The following is an 18,073-nucleotide window of genomic DNA, read 5'->3' as shown; positions in this document are numbered from 1 at the left end:
TCCGTCAAGCTAACCGCCCGTACCACGTTCTCCGGCAACGAATTCCAGAGTCTAATTACACGTTGGGTGAAGAAAAATTTTCTCCGATTCGTTTTAAATTTACCACACTGTAGCTTCAACTCATGCCCTCTAGTCCTAGTATTTTTGGATAGCGTGAACAGTCGCTTCACATCCACCCGATCCATTCCACTCATTATTTTATACACTTCTATCATATCTCCCCTCAGCCGTCTCTTCTCCAAGCTAAAAAGCCCTAGCCTTCTCAGCCTCTCTTCATAGGAAAGTCGTCCCATCCCCACTATCATTTTCGTCGCCCTTCGCTGTACCTTTTCCAATTCTACTATATCTTTTTTGAGATACGGAGACCAGTACTGAACACAATACTCCAGGTGCGGTCGCACCATGGAGCGATACAACGGCATTATAACATCCGCACACCTGGACTCCATACCCTTCCTAATAACACCCAACATTCTATTCGCTTTCCTAGCCGCAGCAGCACACTGAGCAGAAGGTTTCAGCGTATCATCGACGACGACACCCAGATCCCTTTCTTGATCCGTAACTCCTAACGCGGAACCTTGCAAGACGTAGCTATAATTCGGGTTCCTCTTACCCACATGCATCACTTTGCACTTGTCAACATTGAACTTCATCTGCCACTTGCACGCCCAATCTCCCAGTCTCGCAAGGTCCTCCTGTAATCGATCACATTCCTCCTGCGACTTGACGACCCTGAATAATTTTGTGTCATCGGCGAATTTAATTACCTCACTAGTTATTCCCATCTCTAGGTCATTTATAAATACATTAAAAAGCAACGGACACAGCACAGACCCCTGCGGGACCCCACTAACTACCCTCCTCCACTGAGAATACTGGCCACGCAATCCTACTCTCTGCTTCCTATCTTTCAACCAGTTCTTAATCCATAATAATACCCTACCTCCGATTCCATGACTCTGCAATTTCTTCAGGAGTCTTTCGTGCGGCACTTTGTCAAACGCCTTCTGAAAATCCAGATATACAATATCAACCGGCTCCCCATTGTCCACATGTTTGCTTACCCCCTCAAAAAAATGCATTAGATTGGTGAGGCAAGACTTCCCTTCACTAAATCCGTGCTGACTTTGTCTCATCAGTCCATGTTTTTGTATATGCTCTGCAATTTTATTCTTAATAATAGCCTCCACCATCTTGCCCGGCACCGACGTCAGACTCACCGGTCTATAATTTCCCGGATCTCCTCTGGAACCCTTCTTAAAAATCGGAGTAACATTGGCTACCCTCCAGTCTTCCGGTACTACACTCGATTTTAGGGACAGATTGCATATTTCTAACAGTAGCTCCGCAAGTTCATTTTTTAGTTCTATTAATACTCTGGGATGAATACCATCAGGTCCCGGTGATTTACTACTCTTCAGCTTGCTGAACTGACCCATTACATCCTCCAAGGTTACAGAGAATTCGTTTAGTTTCTCCGACTCCCCCGCTTCAAATATTCTTTCCGGCACCGGTGTCCCCCCCAAATCCTCCTCGGTGAAGACCGAAGCAAAGAATTCATTTAATTTCTCCGCTACGGCTTTGTCCTCCCTGATCGCCCCTTTAACACCATTTTCGTCCAGCGGCCCAACCGACTCTTTGGCCGGTTTCCTGCTTTTAATGTATCTAAAAAAATTTTTACTATGTATTTTTGCTTCCAACGCTAATTTCTTCTCAAAGTCCTTTTTTGCCCTCCTTATCTCCGCTTTGCATTTGGCTTGGCATTCCTTATGATCTATCCTGTTACTTTCAGTTGGTTCTCTTCTCCACTTTCTGAAGGATTGTTTTTTGGCTCTAATGACTTCCTTTATCTTACTGTTTAGCCACGCCGGCTGACGTTTAGTCTTTTTTCCCTTTTTTCTAATACGTGGAATATATTTGTCCTGAACCTCCAGGATGGTGTTTTTAAACAGCATCCACGCCTGACGCAAGTTTTTTACTCTGCGAGCTGCTCCTTTCAGTCTTTTTTTCACCATTTTTCTCATTTTGACGTAATCACCTTTTCTATAGTTAAACGCTAGCGTACTTGATTTCCTAGTTTCACTTCCTTCAATGCCAATATCAAAACCGATCATATTATGATCACTGTTATCAAGCGGCCCTCGTACCGTTACCCCCTGCACTAGATCATGAGCATCACTAAGGACTAAGTCTAGTATTTTTCCTTCTCTTGTCGGCTCCTGAACTAGCTGTTCCATGAAGCTGTCCTTGATTTCATCAAGAAATCTTATGTCCCTTGCGTGTACAGATGTTACATTAACCCAGTCTATATGCGGGTAATTGAAATCCCCCATTATTATTGTGTTGCCCAGTTTGTTTGCGTCCCTGATTTCCTTTAACATTTCCGCATCCGTCTGTTAGTAGCGCTTTAGAAATGTTAAGTAGTAGTAAGTAGTAGGGAAAAATTAATTATATAAATACGTAGTCCAAAAAAAGCACACTCTTCTCTTAGTTAACTCAAACATTGACCATAAAGCAGTCAGAATCTCTAGCTAGCTCAGCCACTAAACTACAGAGAGTGGAGTGACAAGCCTTGCAAAGGCTATTACATTTCATAGTACTGTACTGCTTAGGTACATGTTAAAAAGACACAGAGGCCAAGGAAATTTACACACCTAAAGTGAAATTTAAACAGCTAAATTTAGCCTTCCAGTAGGGTCCCCAGGACCCAAGACACAATGAAGCAAGTTTCAATAAAACTGAAAGACTGTAGCTACACCTGCATCCAGTATTCCAATATGTAAGTAGACCAATCAGACATAGATCCAAGAGGGCCCAGTGTTGAGAGGAGCATCTGCTATGTCCTCCCATCCAAGAAGAAAGTTTACTCTCAGTATACTTTACTCTGGACTGCACTTTTGAGTTTTTGGAAGTGAAAGTAAGTGGAAGAGAGAGTGAGCCTAGGAGCCAGTAGTCTCCCAGCCCTAGCTCAACTCATCCCAGAACCCTGTAAACCCTAGGTTGGAGATTTAAGCAGAAGAATGATACCTCCAAGAATGTACACTGAGTCTCCTTATAAAGAAGTTAACACTCCTCTTGAGGATCCTCAAATTTTAATGTGCCTATAAAATAATTGCCACCTATATTTAAGGCCTTCTATAGGTCTGCATACTTGACTGCTCTATGATTAAGAGGGAGACAATATGATCACAGACGTCAGCTGATAGCTTTCAACTCAGAGTTCTTGCAGGATCTGCAGTTAGAAATTCTCTTTTGATGGTATTTGCCCTTGAGCAGATAAAGACTGGATCCTAAAATTGTTTTTTTCACTGTAAGTAATGTTTTCCATGGACATGTGGCAAACACAACAGTGTCAAATTATTTCTTCACAGAAGGTAGGAAACGGTTGCCTTAGGAGCAACCTTCAAATTGAGATTTCCATTTTCCACTACATTTTGAAGAGACTTAAGTGTTGATTGAAGTTTAACCATAATCATAAAATAGAGACTACTGAAATAATTTAGATGGGCTAAGATAAGAACCTGAAAAAAACAGGGAAAATGTGCTTCAGAAAACAAAGAGGAAATATGATGGAGTTGCCTTTTAGAAAAACAGTTTTTACAACACTGTTTTCCTGAATTTCAAGAGGTAATGTATTCCCTAAAGGGAAGATCTTAGAACTGTGTTCTACCTTCAAAGACAAACTGTCAGGCAGTGTCAATTAATCAGGAACAGATTTAACATGATGGTTTAAACCAGAGTAATTTAGTCTTATCCTTATTAAGCTGGAAACAATAGATCTTACTTTTTTATTTGATCATTGTAATACAGTTGGACACTTTTGATGTAGTAATCATCAGATCATTGTATACAAGTATTCAAAGTAGCATGCCATCAGCATACAAGTAGCATTTCAAGCCTAGAGAACTACCAGTAAAATCATGATCAAATAAGACATACAAATTGAATACGATCAGAGAAAGTGGGTAACTTTGAGGTACTCCATATTACAGTGTCCAACTTTCTGACATGTTATTCACTTTAACTTTATGTTTATTATGTAGAAACTCGCTAAACCATTTTAATACATAACACGAGATTCCGAAAGAACTTGAACAATAAGATATCATAGTCAACTGTATCAAATACAGTAATCAAATTCTTACCTCTGGATAGAACATTTCTACCATGTGAAACAAGAGCAAACAACATTTCTGTACTGTGAAACTATCTAAATCCAAATTGTAAAGGGCTTAAACAATTATGATGGTTTAAAAAAATAGACAATAATTCTGCATCAATAGCCTCTGCCATTTTCACCAGCAGAGGAATGATAGTAAATATATATTTATAGTCATTAACTTAATACATTATACTTGGCACTCTCTGCAGGCCTGCCTCTCTATAAAAATCCTTATAAAAAGAGTTTTACCTGTGTAGTGATGTAGATTTTTAAAATACTGAACATAAAATGTGACTAAAAAATTACAAGCACTTGTTTTATACCTTCTCCAAACATGTACATCTGTTTCCAAAGCAAATAACAAATCTGTCAGAAGCCTCTGATGCATTGGGGACCATTTAAATTCAGGTATTCGAAACATAGTTGTACGAGGACCTGGACTGAACTGCCGTCGCTGCTCTTCTGTCATTGGCATACCTCGAAATCCCAGGTCAACTCTCAGGTCTCTGTCATGATGAGAAGTGGACCGACCATGCACAGCCTAGATAAGACAGATTTAAGATTATTGGATTAATTCTAAACAAGAATAGAAGGAAAGTAAACATCATCTACTGAGCTGGGAATCCATAACGTTATTCAAATAAATTCCTGTATTATGCATATGATTTCACATGTTTCTTTCTTTATGGATACATAATAAATCAAGTAGAGGAGTGTGGTAGCCGTGTTAGTCCACTCTTAAGGTTATCAATAGAAATCAAACAAAATAAAACATGGAAAAGAAAATAAGATGATACCTTTTTTATTGGACATAACTTAATACATTTCTTGATTAGCTTTCGAAGGTTGCCCTTCTTCGTCAGATCGGAAATAAGCAAATGTGCTAGCTGACAGTGTATATAAGTGAAAACATTCAAGCATTACTATGACAGTCTGACAGGGTGGGAGGAGACTGAAAAGGAACAGAAGGGCACACTTCCCTGTAATTTATCCAGTTGCAAACTATGCCAAAATATTTCACAGGACCCCAAAGTCATCCACAAAGGAAAGATATTCAACATAAAGGGATCTTTCACTTGCTCATCTTCCAATGTGGTATATATCATTCAGTGTAAAAAATGTAATGAAGGATGCTTTATTGGAGAAACAGGCCAGATGCTTAAGACAAGATTCAATTTACAGAGACATCACATGAACAATACTGGTGCCAGTAGGGTTCCCACCCCTGTTGGTCAGCATTTTACAGGACCAGGACACTGTACCAGTGACTTCACAGTGAGAATCCTGAAAGGTAACTTTAAAACCATACAAGAACGTAAGACCTTTGAAGTCAGAATGATTGAATATTTTAACACCCAACAGAAAGGACTTAACAAGGATCTGGGGTTTCTAGCCCATTATAAACCATAAAGCTCTATGTCTCTGTTGATCACCCCATCCCTCACCTATCCACACCCATCCTGTTAGAATATCAATGATATGCTATGATGTCCCCATGCATACCTCCTCCCACCCTGTCAGACTGTCATAGTAATGCTTGAATGTTTTCACTTATATACACTGTCAGCTAGCACATTTGCTTATTTCCGATCTGACGAAGAAGGGCAACCTTCGAAAGCTAATCAAGAAATGTATTAAGTTATGTCCAATAAAAAAGGTATCATCTTATTTTCTTTTCCATGTTTTATTTTGTTTGACTTCTATTGATAATAATAAATCAATAATTAACAGAAATTCACATTTAGTTTAAAGAGTACTATTATTCCATTTAAACTCCATATATTTGGTAATATATCTAAAAATCAGAGGGCAAGGGTTAAATATTAAGATGGCATTATTAAAGTGTTCTTTTACTAAGGTGCGCTAGCAGATTTAGTGCACGCTAATCATTAGCATGCACTAAACCTGTTAGTGAATCTTAGTAAAAGGACCCCTAAGTATATTAACCCTGCAAATTCAACTATAAGAGGTGCTGAGGGAAGACCTACTGAGGGGGGGGGAGGGGGAACCAACATTAGTGAGTCTGTTTTTATGAGTACATTACCTGCTGGGAAATTGCATACAAACATGGTAAAAGGTAAATTTGGGATTAAATAGGTAATTTAATTCCAACGATATTTAAAACAAACAGGTAGCTAAAGTGGCACTTAAGAGGCTATCCAATGCTGAATATCACCAGATATCACTTTAAGCGGCAAGCGCTGAATATCAGCATGGCTGGTTAAAATATGACCGGCCAAAATTAAACTGGATATTCAATGCCGGACAACGGAAACGGACCAGCATTGAATATCCGGGTTTAGCACCAAACGCAGGAAACAGCCCGGCAATCTCCCGTGGTCTGAATAATGAAGCAATTGTCTTTTTTAAATTACTCAGCTTATTTAGCAAAGTCATTTTAGACAATAGAGTAGCCTTTAAAGTCTCTGTCAAGGTTCCAAATAAAAACTGTTCTAGAGTATAGTATAGAACATCATCAGTTTACAGCAACTAGTAGTTAAAGGCTCACCGAAAACAACAATGGTCAATTGGGTGTCACAACGGTAAGGACGAAATGCAGATTAACCTGAAACTATAAAGAACTAGATGAGGGTGCAGCATGGAACAGAACAAAACAGGACTAGAAAGGTGGAGTTGGATTCTAGACCCAAATAGATCTGCAACACTGACTGTCCAAACCGACTGTCGCATCGGGTATCCTGCTCAAGGCACTAGTGAGATGTGAATGTGTGGACTGAAGACCACATCGCAGAATTGGAAATCTCTTCAATGGAGGCTGACTTCAAGTGGGCCACCGACGCAGCCACGGCTCTAACATTATGAGCCGTGAAATGACCACCCAAAAACAACCCAGTTCGGGCATAAGTGAGGGAAATGCAATCTACCAATAAATTGGAAATGGTGCTTTACCGATGCCAACTCCCCTCCGGATGGCAAACAACTAGGAAGACTGTCTGAAGGGCTTCATCCACTCCACGTAAAGGCCAATGCTCTCTGCATCCAAGGTAGGCAAGTTGCTTTCACCAGGATGGGCGTGAGGTCAGGGTAAGAATATTGGCAAGACAATCGACTGGTTGAGATGGAACTCTGACACCACTTTCAGTAGGGTGCATGCAGAAGACTACTCTGTTCTGATGGAACTTAGTATAAGGTGGATCCACTACTAAGGCCTTAAGCTAACTGACCCTACAAGCTGAAGTAACAGCCACCAAGAAAACGACGTTCCAGGTCAAGTACTTCAGATGTCAGGAATTCAGTGGCTCAAAGGGGCTTTCATCAGTTTGGTGAGAATGACGCTGAGATCCTATGACACTGGCGGAGGTTTGATAGGGGGCTCTGAGAAAAGCAAACCTCTCATGAAGCGAACGACTAAAGACTGTCCAGAGATAGGCTTACTTTCTACACACTGATTATACACACTAATAGCACTAAGGTGAACCATTATTGAGTTGGTCTTGAGACCAGACTCTGATAAGTGTAGAAGGTATTCAAGCAGGGTCTGTGTATGACAAGAAAGGGAATCTATGGCCTTGCTCTCTCACAAGACGGCAAACCTCATCCATTTAAAAGAATAGCACCTCTTAGTGGAATCTTTCCTGGAAGCCTGCAACACTCTGGACACACCCTACAAAAGACCCAAGCAAGCGAATTCTAGGCTCTCAACATCCAGGCTGTGAAAGCCAGAGACTAGAGGTTGGGATGTAGAAGTGACCCCTCATTCTGTGTGGTGAGGGTCGGAAAACACTCCAATCTCCACGGTTCCTCAGAGGACAATTCCAGAAGAAGAAGGAACCAAATCTGATGTGGCCAGTAGGGCGCAATCAGAATCATGGTTCTGTGGTCTTGCTTGAGTTTCAACAAAGTTTTTCCCACTAGAGGTATGGGAGGATACACATACAGAAGCCCTGTGCCCCAATGAAAAATGAAGGCATCCGGCGCTAGTCTGTCATGGGCCTTAAGACTGGAAAAGAACCGAAGGACCTTGTGGGGGTTGAATTGAGTGGCAAAAAGATCCACGGGGGATGCCCCATGCTCGAAGACCTTGTGGGCTAAGCCCATATTTAGAGACCACTCTTGAGGTTGCATTATGATGCTTAGTCTGTTGGCCAGGCCATTGTTTACGGCCATCAGATAAGTGGCTTGGAGAAATATGCTGTGACGGCGTGCCCAAAGCCACATCTGGATGGCTTGCTGACACAGAGGGTGAGATCCAGTGCCATCCTGCCTGTTGGTGTAATACATCGCAACCTGATTGTTTGAATTATAATAATGTGATGGGACATCCGATCTCTGAAAGCCTTTAGAGCATTCCACATTGCTTGGAGCTCCAGGAGACTGATCTGGAGATTCGTTTCCTGGAGGGACTAAAAACCTTGGGTGTGAAGCCCATCTACATGATCTCCTCACCCCAGGAGAAATGCATCCATCAGTGCTTTTTGCGGCTGAGGAATTTGGAATGGTAGTCCCAGGGTCAAATTGGACCGCATTGTCCGCCACTGAAGAGAGCATACAAGTTCCGGGGACACTTGGATGTCATCCTCCAGACATCCTGTGGCTTGATACCACTGAAATGAAGGGTCCACTGAGCAGATCCCATGTGTAGACTTGTCATGGGTGTAACATACACTGTGGAAGCCATGTGGCCCAACAATCTCAACATATGCCGAGCTGTGACCTACTGCGATGTCCGAACCTTGGATGCAAGGGAGAGAAGGTTGTCTGCAAAGGTCTCCGGGAGGGAGGCTCGGACAGTCTTTTGTATCAAGCAGGGCACCTATGAATCCAAATTGGGTCAGTTGGAGATGGGACTTCGGGTAGTTTATAAGGAACCTTAGTAATTCCAGCACCAGTATAGTCATCCGCATGGACACCCGAGCACCTTCCTCTGAGGTGCTCTTCTCCAGCCAATCATCGAAATAAGGGAATGCAAGAACTCCCACTCTGTGTAGCAATGCTACGACTACCACTAAACATTTTGTAAAAACCCTGGGAGCTGACGCGAGGCCAAAAAGTAATACGCAGTACTGAAAGTGATGTGTTCCCAGCCAAAACTGAAGATACTTCTTGTGGGCTGGAAGTATCGGGATGTGAGTGTATATATCCTTTAAGTCCAGGGAGCACAGCCAATCGTTTTCCTGAATCATGGGAAGAAGGGTACTCAGGGAAACCATCACGAACTTCTCTTGGACCAGGAATGTGTTCAGGGCCCTTAGGTCTAGGATGGGACATATTCTACCTTTCTTTTTCTGCACAAGGAAGTACCTGGAATAGAATCCCTGCCCTTCTTCACCTGGTGGAATGGTTTGGCCACGTGGGTTGAGAAGGGTGGAGGGTTCCTCTGAAAGTACCTGCTTCTGCTGAGAGCTGAATGAATGAGCTCTTGGTGGGCATTTGGAGGTTTGGAAAGCAAATTGAGGGTGTATCCGAAAACGGACCATTTGACGAACCCACTGGTCAGATGTCCTCTCGACTGACAAATTGTACGGAATGGACACTTTGATCGTAGCTATGCTCTGCTGGAGCAAGTCAAGAGCTCGTCCCTTGCTTTTGCTGAGAACCAGCAGGGGCCTTGGGTGCACGCTGTTGATGAGAACAAGCGCACTGGGGCTTAGGCCTCAGCAGACTGGTGAGATGCAGGGTTGTATCTATGCCTAGAACAGAAATAGGTGGCACTTCCGCAACCCACTAAAATACCTCCTGGTGAGGCGGCAGCTGCAGAAGACACCCGGCGGCAGAGAGAAGACAAAGCATCAGTGTGCTTCTTATCTGGTCAGCGATCTCTTCAACCTTCTCTCTGAAAAGATATCTCCCCAGCAAGAGGCATCTGCCATCCTCTGCTGGACTGACTGGTCCAGGTCAGAAACACCACAGCCAGGAGAGTCTGTGCATTACTATACCTTGGCAGAGATTTTGGATGCCATGTCAAAAGTATTGTAAGTGTCCTGGCCAGAACTGGCCTTCTGCTGCTTGACCAACTGGTGAAACCCTTGGCCTGATTCCGGAGGGAGTGCATCGACCAAGTCTGACAGCTGCCTCACCAAGTTCCGCAAGTAAACATGAAGAGCTGGTATGATTGAATATGGGCGATGAGCATAGCCTGATACATCTTTCTCCCAAAAGAGTCCAGGGTTCTAGCTTCTCTGCCTGGGGGAGCCAAGGCATAGTCCCTAATACTCCTGGGTTTATTTTTAAGCGGCATCCACTATTATGGAGTCGTGGAGTAACTGAGACCTCGCCAACCCAGGTTCCCCGTGGATCTGAAATTGGGTATCAATATTCTTGGGGACCACAGGGCAAAACAGAGAGGACACCCAGTTCCATATGAGGAATGCCTTCAGTACCTCATGGAGAGGAGCCATCACTGCCTCCTTAGGTGGAGAGGTGTAGTCCAAGACTTTGAGAATCTTGGCTCTGGGCTCATCCCCCACTTCTACAGGGAATGGAATGGCCTCAGCAATTTCCCATACAAAAGAGGTAAAGGAGAAACTTTCTGGTGGGGACAGTCTCCTCTCAGGTGGAGGGGAAGGCTCAGAAGGGATCCCATAGGACTCATCTAAGGAAAAGTACCTGGGATCTTCCTCTAATTCTCATGAGCATTCCTCTTCGGTATCGGACAGCAATTCCTTCAGTTATGTCCGAGCCGTGCACACTTCAACATCGAGGATCCATGCCCTCGAGAACGGCATCGAGGAGTCATATCCCACCTCGATTCTGGCGAAGCTTCCTCCACCAATGTCAGAGGGGTACCTGCCTGGGTGGCAATCAACACTGGGGCCGCAAGCAGTGCCGGCAGCAGAGGCCACATCGCGGGCTGAGGGGGCAGGAAGGCCACAGCAAAAACATGGCAGGCGCAGGCATCCCTGATGCGCATTGCTACATCAATGCCTCCAAAAGCTCAGGGAGCAAGGCCCGGATACGCTCATTGAGAGCCACCATTGGTCAAGGCTGAAGAGCTGGTTGGGACTCAGGTTGCCGAATTGCCTGGGGTGCAGGAGCAGGACCTCAGTTGCTGGGAAAAGTATGCATCGGTACCTCTTGAATGGAGGGGGAGTGATCCTCCTGGCATTGACGCTTCTCAGGTGCCGAGTCCTGAAGCTCCCGGCACTATGCGTGAGAGGAGATCGTGATGGTGCTTCTTGGCCTTTGCCCACTGCACCTCGCCCAAGCTCCTTAGTGCCGATGAGAACGACGTTGAATCCTCCCATCACCTCACGGTCAGATCCGATGATGGACAGTCCCGGGGGACCTGCATAGCAGGAGGCCTCAAGGTAGGTGGAGACCTACTCAATGCCTCACTGCTCCCAGTGTCTCGGGTATCGCAGCAAACATGCCTACCTCAAATCCAGATGCTGATGTGTCCCTTGATGTCTACACCAACCTCAATGCCGATGTCGTAGAACTGGACCGAGCTCCAAATGTTTCTCACGTTGAGGTTCTCGGGAAATTTGGGTCCTTTTCTTCATACGAAGGCAAAGGGCACAATTTGCTGGGGTAATGTCAGGCCCGAGGCACTGAATACACCAAGAATGCGTATCATTACCCGAGACGGTTCGGCTGCACTAAGTACAACGGTTCAAGCCACCGGTTGTCTTCGATGAAAATGGAAGGAAAAAAATGGCTTCGACAAAATCAAAAGGTGTGACTGTGCCTGAAAAGGAGAGAAGAAGGCACAAAAAAAAAATCAAGAGCCCATCCGAGCAGGCCTGACAGCGACCAGTGCCAAAAAACAAAGAAACTTAAACACAGGACAATAAAAACTAAGAGAAGACCGTTTGTTTGTTTTTTTAATAATGAGAGCCATATAAAATCAAGAAAGCGGAAGCAAAAAAATTACCGCAAAGGTACAAAAATAAGCTCTCTCCTGGGCATGTGAGGAGCGATTAGATGAACCGCTGTTTCAAAAACACACACAGAAAAAATCTAGAAACAAAGTATAGATATGAACATCTAATTCAAACTTCTCAGGTCCAAAAAATTAAAAAATTAAATGTAAAAGTAAAAAAACAAAACAAAAGCAAAAAAATACTTTTATAAGCGAATCAGTAAACCATTCATTAATTATAGGAAAAAGTTTTTTAAAAGAGGTGAAACAGAACACACTTGGAGGGGAATAATCGAACGGCGCCGGCGAATTACATGGCCGACAATGTATTTTTGCGGTGCCGCAAACAGCTGGCCAGACCCGTATTTTCGAAAAAGATGGCCGGCCATCTTTGGTTTCGATAATACGGTTCTGGCCAGCCAAATGCCTTGGATTTGGCCGGGGTTTGAGATGGCCGGCATCGCTTTTTAGCGATAATGGAAAGTTATGTCGGCCATCTCAAACCCCGGCCAAATCCAAGGCATTTGGCCATGGGAGGAGCCAGCATTTTTAGTGCACAGGCCCCGCTGACATGGCAGGACACCAACCGGGCTCCCTAGGGGTCACTGCGGTGGACTTCAGAAAAGCTAACACGTGCATAGCTACCTTACTTTGGGAGCTGAGCCCCCCCAACCCACTACCCACAAATGTACTGCACCCACTAAAACTGCTCCAGGGACCTGCTGTATAACTTTGGCACACCAGTTGACACCTGAAGACTAATCTCTTTGAAAAAGTCCTTTATTTGAATAAGCACGTTTACTCACAGTTAACAGCAGATCAGAGGTTGTGCCCCACTGGCAAAGAGTCCCCTGGTACTAAGATAAGCAGTAGGTCAGAGCTGGCACAATGGTGTACAATGCCCTCTTTCAGCACCATTCAAGGTAAATACTACGTTCTATAACGTGGGTAACACATGAAAGGGAACTAAAACTGGCTTACAAAAATGGCCACTACTGCATGGACTACAACAGGAAACAAAACAGGGCACACTCTGACCCAGTAAGCAGGGGGAAAGCACCAGGGGAGTAGAGCCTACCAACTACCAATACCTACACCCACCACAATGCATTGCTGATGTGACTCTGCAGTGCAAATAACAGAAAAGGTGTCACACTCATCCCAGAGCCACATCACAAGCAGGAAAAGGCTGTTGGAGGATAGAACACATTCTGCTGTCATGGAGGTGGGTACGGCATTTGAGGCTGGCATACAGGCTGGAAAAAAAGTGTTTAAAGTGGGGTTTTTTGGGTGGGAGGGGGTTAGTGACCACTGGGGGAGTACGGGGAGGTCATCTCCGCTTCCTTCCAGTGGTCATGTGGTCAGTTTGGGCATCTTTTTGAGGCTTGGTCGTGAAAATAAAAGGACTAAGTAAACCCGGCAAAATACTGCTTAACGCCGTATTATTTTTTCCATTATCGGCGAAAGCCGGCTATCTGGTAGCCATGCCCATACCCACCCATGTCCCGCCTTCGCTTCACCGCCAACATGCCCCTTTGAACTTTCGCCGGCGAGGCGACGGGAAAGCGGCGATGCTGTCAAAAAAAGCAGCTTTCGATTATACCGATTGTGCCGCTTTTCCGAGACCCCGGCTATCTCCCGATTTGTGTCGGGAAATGGCCGGCGATCACTTTCGATTATGAGATGGTTGGTAACTGAGAATATACAGATCATTTGACCACTCATTAAATAGCCACCAAAGGCTAATGCTACTTGTTTCTTTATATCATCTTTGCATGTCTATTAAAAACCTTTTGCTATACACAGGAAAAATCCAAGCTATAATTAAAATTGTGGTTACTTGAGCCTTTGCTTATCTGACACAGGGCATTAAATACAGACACTGATGTTCCGAGTGTCAGCTCCAACATGAGCCACATTTGATGCATAAAAGCTCAAGGAGAATAATATTACAATATTAAAAAAACACCACTGAAAAAGTACAAGAGCCCTGAGTTACTCTTTTAAAAAAATCTAGTAATGATGTACAAACAGAAGTAGTATTAGGCCAAGGGGACTATTAAAGAGTGATCAAATGAGATATTTATCAGTCTCAAATTTCCAACCGTGTTCCATTTTATTCAATTTTTGCCAAGCAGTTAAATGACCGATTTGTTGCCTTGTTGACTCACTTCAGTTTCTACATTATGATGATTTTTTGATCATAATCATTTGTAAGTGGAATTGCTGCTCTCCACCTTGAATTCATGGTAAGGCAAGTAAAAATGTTAATTAAAATAGTAAGTAAAACATACAGACATGTTTTGCTTAAAAAAAACTAACTTACTTGTGTTGTTGTTGTTGTCTGGATCTTCTTGATCTCTTTCCCCACTTCTTTTCCATCATCTGATCTTTCTGTATCTGATGCTGTACTGCTGGCTTCAATGTTCACTATAGTTTTACTAATACAAGACTCTGTTTCAAGAGTTGTGGCAATCATCTCCGTATATTCTACACATTTTGAGGATGAAGTCATCTCCTTTTCCGAAATACTGTTCATTCCATCAGAAGTTGTATGAATTTTGAACTCTTTGTCTTCTATTATACCTGATTCACACATTATTTCTACACTGCCAGTCATGTGAGCAAGCAATCCAAGATCATCACTGACACCAACGTGCATATGTGTTTCCCGCACATTAGGAATAGTTATATGACTACTACTTGTCAACTCAGGAAGAAGTTTTTCCTCTTGATGTGATAACTTTTCAAAAAGAAATGAGGTACTATCTGTAACATCTTCATCTTTTTCATCAGCCAGTGTTATTAGGGGACCATTATCTTTCCCATCACTTTCCTTAATAATGCCCATACTACTGCGGACATTCTTTTGGAGTTTTTCAACAGCAGCACTGTAAACATTATCTAATAAGGATTCAACTTCCACAAGTGTTCCATTCTCTCCAGTTATCAAAGTCTCAGGAGATAAATCCAAATCATCAAGCTTTACTTCTGTAGCTTCCACCTTTTCGGCTTTTATGTCAACTAAGAGATCATGAACTTCTACATGTACACCCCCTGCTGGTCTATCAGGATTTCCAAATGCATCGTCAGATATCTTTGTTGCCAGAAGCAGGTCCCTGGTATCTGCATGTACAGGGTAATCTGTTTCACTTTCTGGACTCTGATTTTGTGAAAGGTCTTCTAAATCTCGAATTTCAAGGCCACCTTTCGCTACTGTTGTCTGAGATGAAAGACCCGAGATAGTACTAACATTTCCCTTTTTTCCCTTCTTTATATTCTCTTCTTCCTGTCTTTGATATTCTTCATACATTTTTGCAAGATATTCCTTATGGGCTTCATAAGTGACCTTACAAGGAAAACAGAAAACACATTATCATCCCAATAAAATTATGTTTCATATACATATATAAGTATAAATGGCTTCTATTATATAAAATCACTTAACACAAAAAATGGCATAAAAATAACTTCCACTGATTATCGCTCAAAAACTGAAACTCTAAATATGGAAGAAAATATACACTGCCATACTATCATTCACCAACTGCACGGCAGGAGGAAAAGAGCCTCAGACAAGTCAAAGAGTTCCTCACCACTTGTTACAGTGAGGTTTCAAATAACTGCTTTTAGTATCAATTCAATCACTGGTCCCAAAAACCTCCTTCCTGCCAGCTTTTACAACCTTTATTATATGCTGGTCAAAATCATAGTTGGAATAACTACTACTTAGCATTTCTAAAGCGCTATTAGGGTTACGCAGCGCTGTACAGTTTAACATAGAAGGACAGTCCCTGCTCAAGGAGCTTACAATCTAAAGGACAAATGTACAGTCAGTCAAATAGGGCAGTCAAATTGGGGCAGTCTAGATTACCTGAATAGGTATAAAGGTTAGGTGCCGAAAGCAACATTGAAGAGGTGGGCTTTGAGCAAGGATTTGAAGATGGGTAGGGAAGGGGCTTGGCGTAAGGGCTCAGGAAGTTTATTCCAAGCATAGGGTGAGGCGAGGCAGAAAGGGCGGAGCCTGGAGTTGGCGGTGGTGGAGAAGGGTACTGAGAGGAGGGATTTGTCCTGTCAGCAGAGGTTTCGGGTGGGAACGTAAGGGGAGATGAGGGTAATGAGGGGCTGCAGACTGAGTGCATTTGTAGGTAAGAAGGAGAAGCTTGAACTGTATGCGGTCTCTGATAGGGAGCCAGTGAAGTGACCTGAGGAGAGGGGTGATATGAGCATATCGGTCTAGGCGGAATATAAGATGTGCAGCAGAGTTCTGAATGGATTGAAGGGGGGATAGATGGTTAAGTGGGAGGCCAGTGAGGAGTAGGTTGCAGTAGTCAAGGCGAGAGGTAATGAGAGAGTGGATAAGAGTTCGGGTGGTGTGCTCAGAGAGGAAAGGGCGAATTTTGCTGATGTTAAAGAGAAAGAAGCGACAGGTCTTGGCTATCTGCCGGATATGCGCGGAGGAGAGGGAGGAGTCAAAGATGACTCCGAGGTTGCGGGCAGATGAGACGGGGAGGATGAGGGTGTTATCGACTGAGATAGAGAGTGGAGGAAGAGGAGAAGTGGGTTTTGGTGGAAAGACGATAAGCTCGGTCTTGGCCATGTTTAGTTTTAGGTGGCGGTTGGACACCCAGGCAGCAATGTCAGATAAGCAGGCCGATACTTTGGCCTGGGCCTCCGCAGTGATGTCTGGTGTGGAGAGATACAGCTGGGTGTCATCAGCATAAAGATGATACTGGAAACCATGAGATGAGATCAAGGAGCCCAGGGAAGAGGTGTAGATTGAAAAAAGAAGGGGTCCAAGGACAGATCCCTGGGGAACTCCAACAGACAGCGGGATGGGGGTGGAGGAATAATGTTTGTATAAAACAGAAAAATAGTTAAAAAGAAAACAAAAGCCTTTCTATGGGAATGATTTTGACCAGCATATAATAAAGTTGGTTAAAAGCTGGCAGGAAGGAGGTTTTTGGGATCAGTGATTGAATTGAAACTGAAAGCAGCTATTTGAAACCACACTGTAACAAATGGTGAAGAACTCTTTAATTTGTCTGAGGTCCTTTTCCTCCTGCCATGCAGTTGGTGAATGACAGTATGGCAGTGTATATCTTCTTCCATGTTTAAAGTTTCTATTATATATATATAAATTATGCATATATGATGAAACAAACATTTCTAGAAAGGAAGATTATTCACTATAACAATCTTTAAAACTTGCACAAAAGATTAGCATTGAAAACTGTGATTAAACCACGGGTTCTCAACCCAGTCCTTGGGACACACCAAGTCAGTCTGGTTTTCAGGATACCGACAATGAATATGAATTAGACAGATTTGCATACATTGGATGAAGTGCATGCAAATTTATATCATGTATATTCGTTGTGGGAATAATGAAAACCTGAATTGTAAGGTGTTGGGTTGAGAACCCCTGGCTTAGACAGATGTCCGATTTTGTTAATAGAGGACAAGCATTCATACACTTTAACCTAGTGTGTAAATGGGTAGCCCAAATGTAATTTCAAAATACTAGATGCCTAAGTGCAGCATCATTTATATATTTATGAATGCATTAATCATTAAAATATCTAAACAGAAACTAAGTGCTATCCAGGTCAGATAAAAAGTCAATCAAGACCTGCTTATCTTGCAGATAATTCAGGTCATTAGTTGCAAGCTCTAACAAAATAGATTCACTTTTTATTGCTCACTTTCAGGGATATGCAATGCCGAATAATGATTTATAGACTTGTCCTCCATAAACTTGTCTAAAGATATTCTAAACAGAGTTATACTGAGTTATAACTAGTTATATTAACACCCTCTCACAAATGCCACAGTTTGTGCACTGAGAAAAAGTGAAGTTGTTTACTTTTAAAAAGTGTTCTCTAAAAATAGTATGCCAGTCTTCAAAACCTGGTGATGTTATTTGGAAACTGAACTTGTACCACCATTTATCAAACTAAGCGTTTTCCACAATACTAAACTGAGCATGTGAGGCAATCAGTGGTATGAGGCCACCCAAGTATCATATGTATTTATTACAAGGTGAAGCAAAACCTTTGATTAGGAGGAGAGGGTTTTATGACGAC

At 42.9% G+C, this 18,073-nt stretch overlaps 1 protein-coding gene across 1 annotated transcript in view; it reads right to left on the bottom strand.

Moving 5' to 3' along the window:
• The window catches only part of NBEA (neurobeachin), a 1,994,973-nt gene that overhangs the window by 1,333,184 nt on the left and 643,716 nt on the right, over positions 1-18,073 (bottom strand). The window contains 2 exon segments of the mRNA XM_030200381.1: positions 4,489-4,706; positions 14,314-15,336. Of these exon segments, the coding sequence (XP_030056241.1) occupies positions 4,489-4,706; positions 14,314-15,336 (1,241 nt within the window).

Source organism: Microcaecilia unicolor, chromosome 4, assembly GCF_901765095.1.
Source record: "Microcaecilia unicolor chromosome 4, aMicUni1.1, whole genome shotgun sequence".
NCBI classification, from domain to species: domain Eukaryota; kingdom Metazoa; phylum Chordata; class Amphibia; order Gymnophiona; family Siphonopidae; genus Microcaecilia; species Microcaecilia unicolor.
Note: the sequence above shows the minus strand (reverse complement) of the source record. Positions and strands in the feature narration are given on the sequence as shown.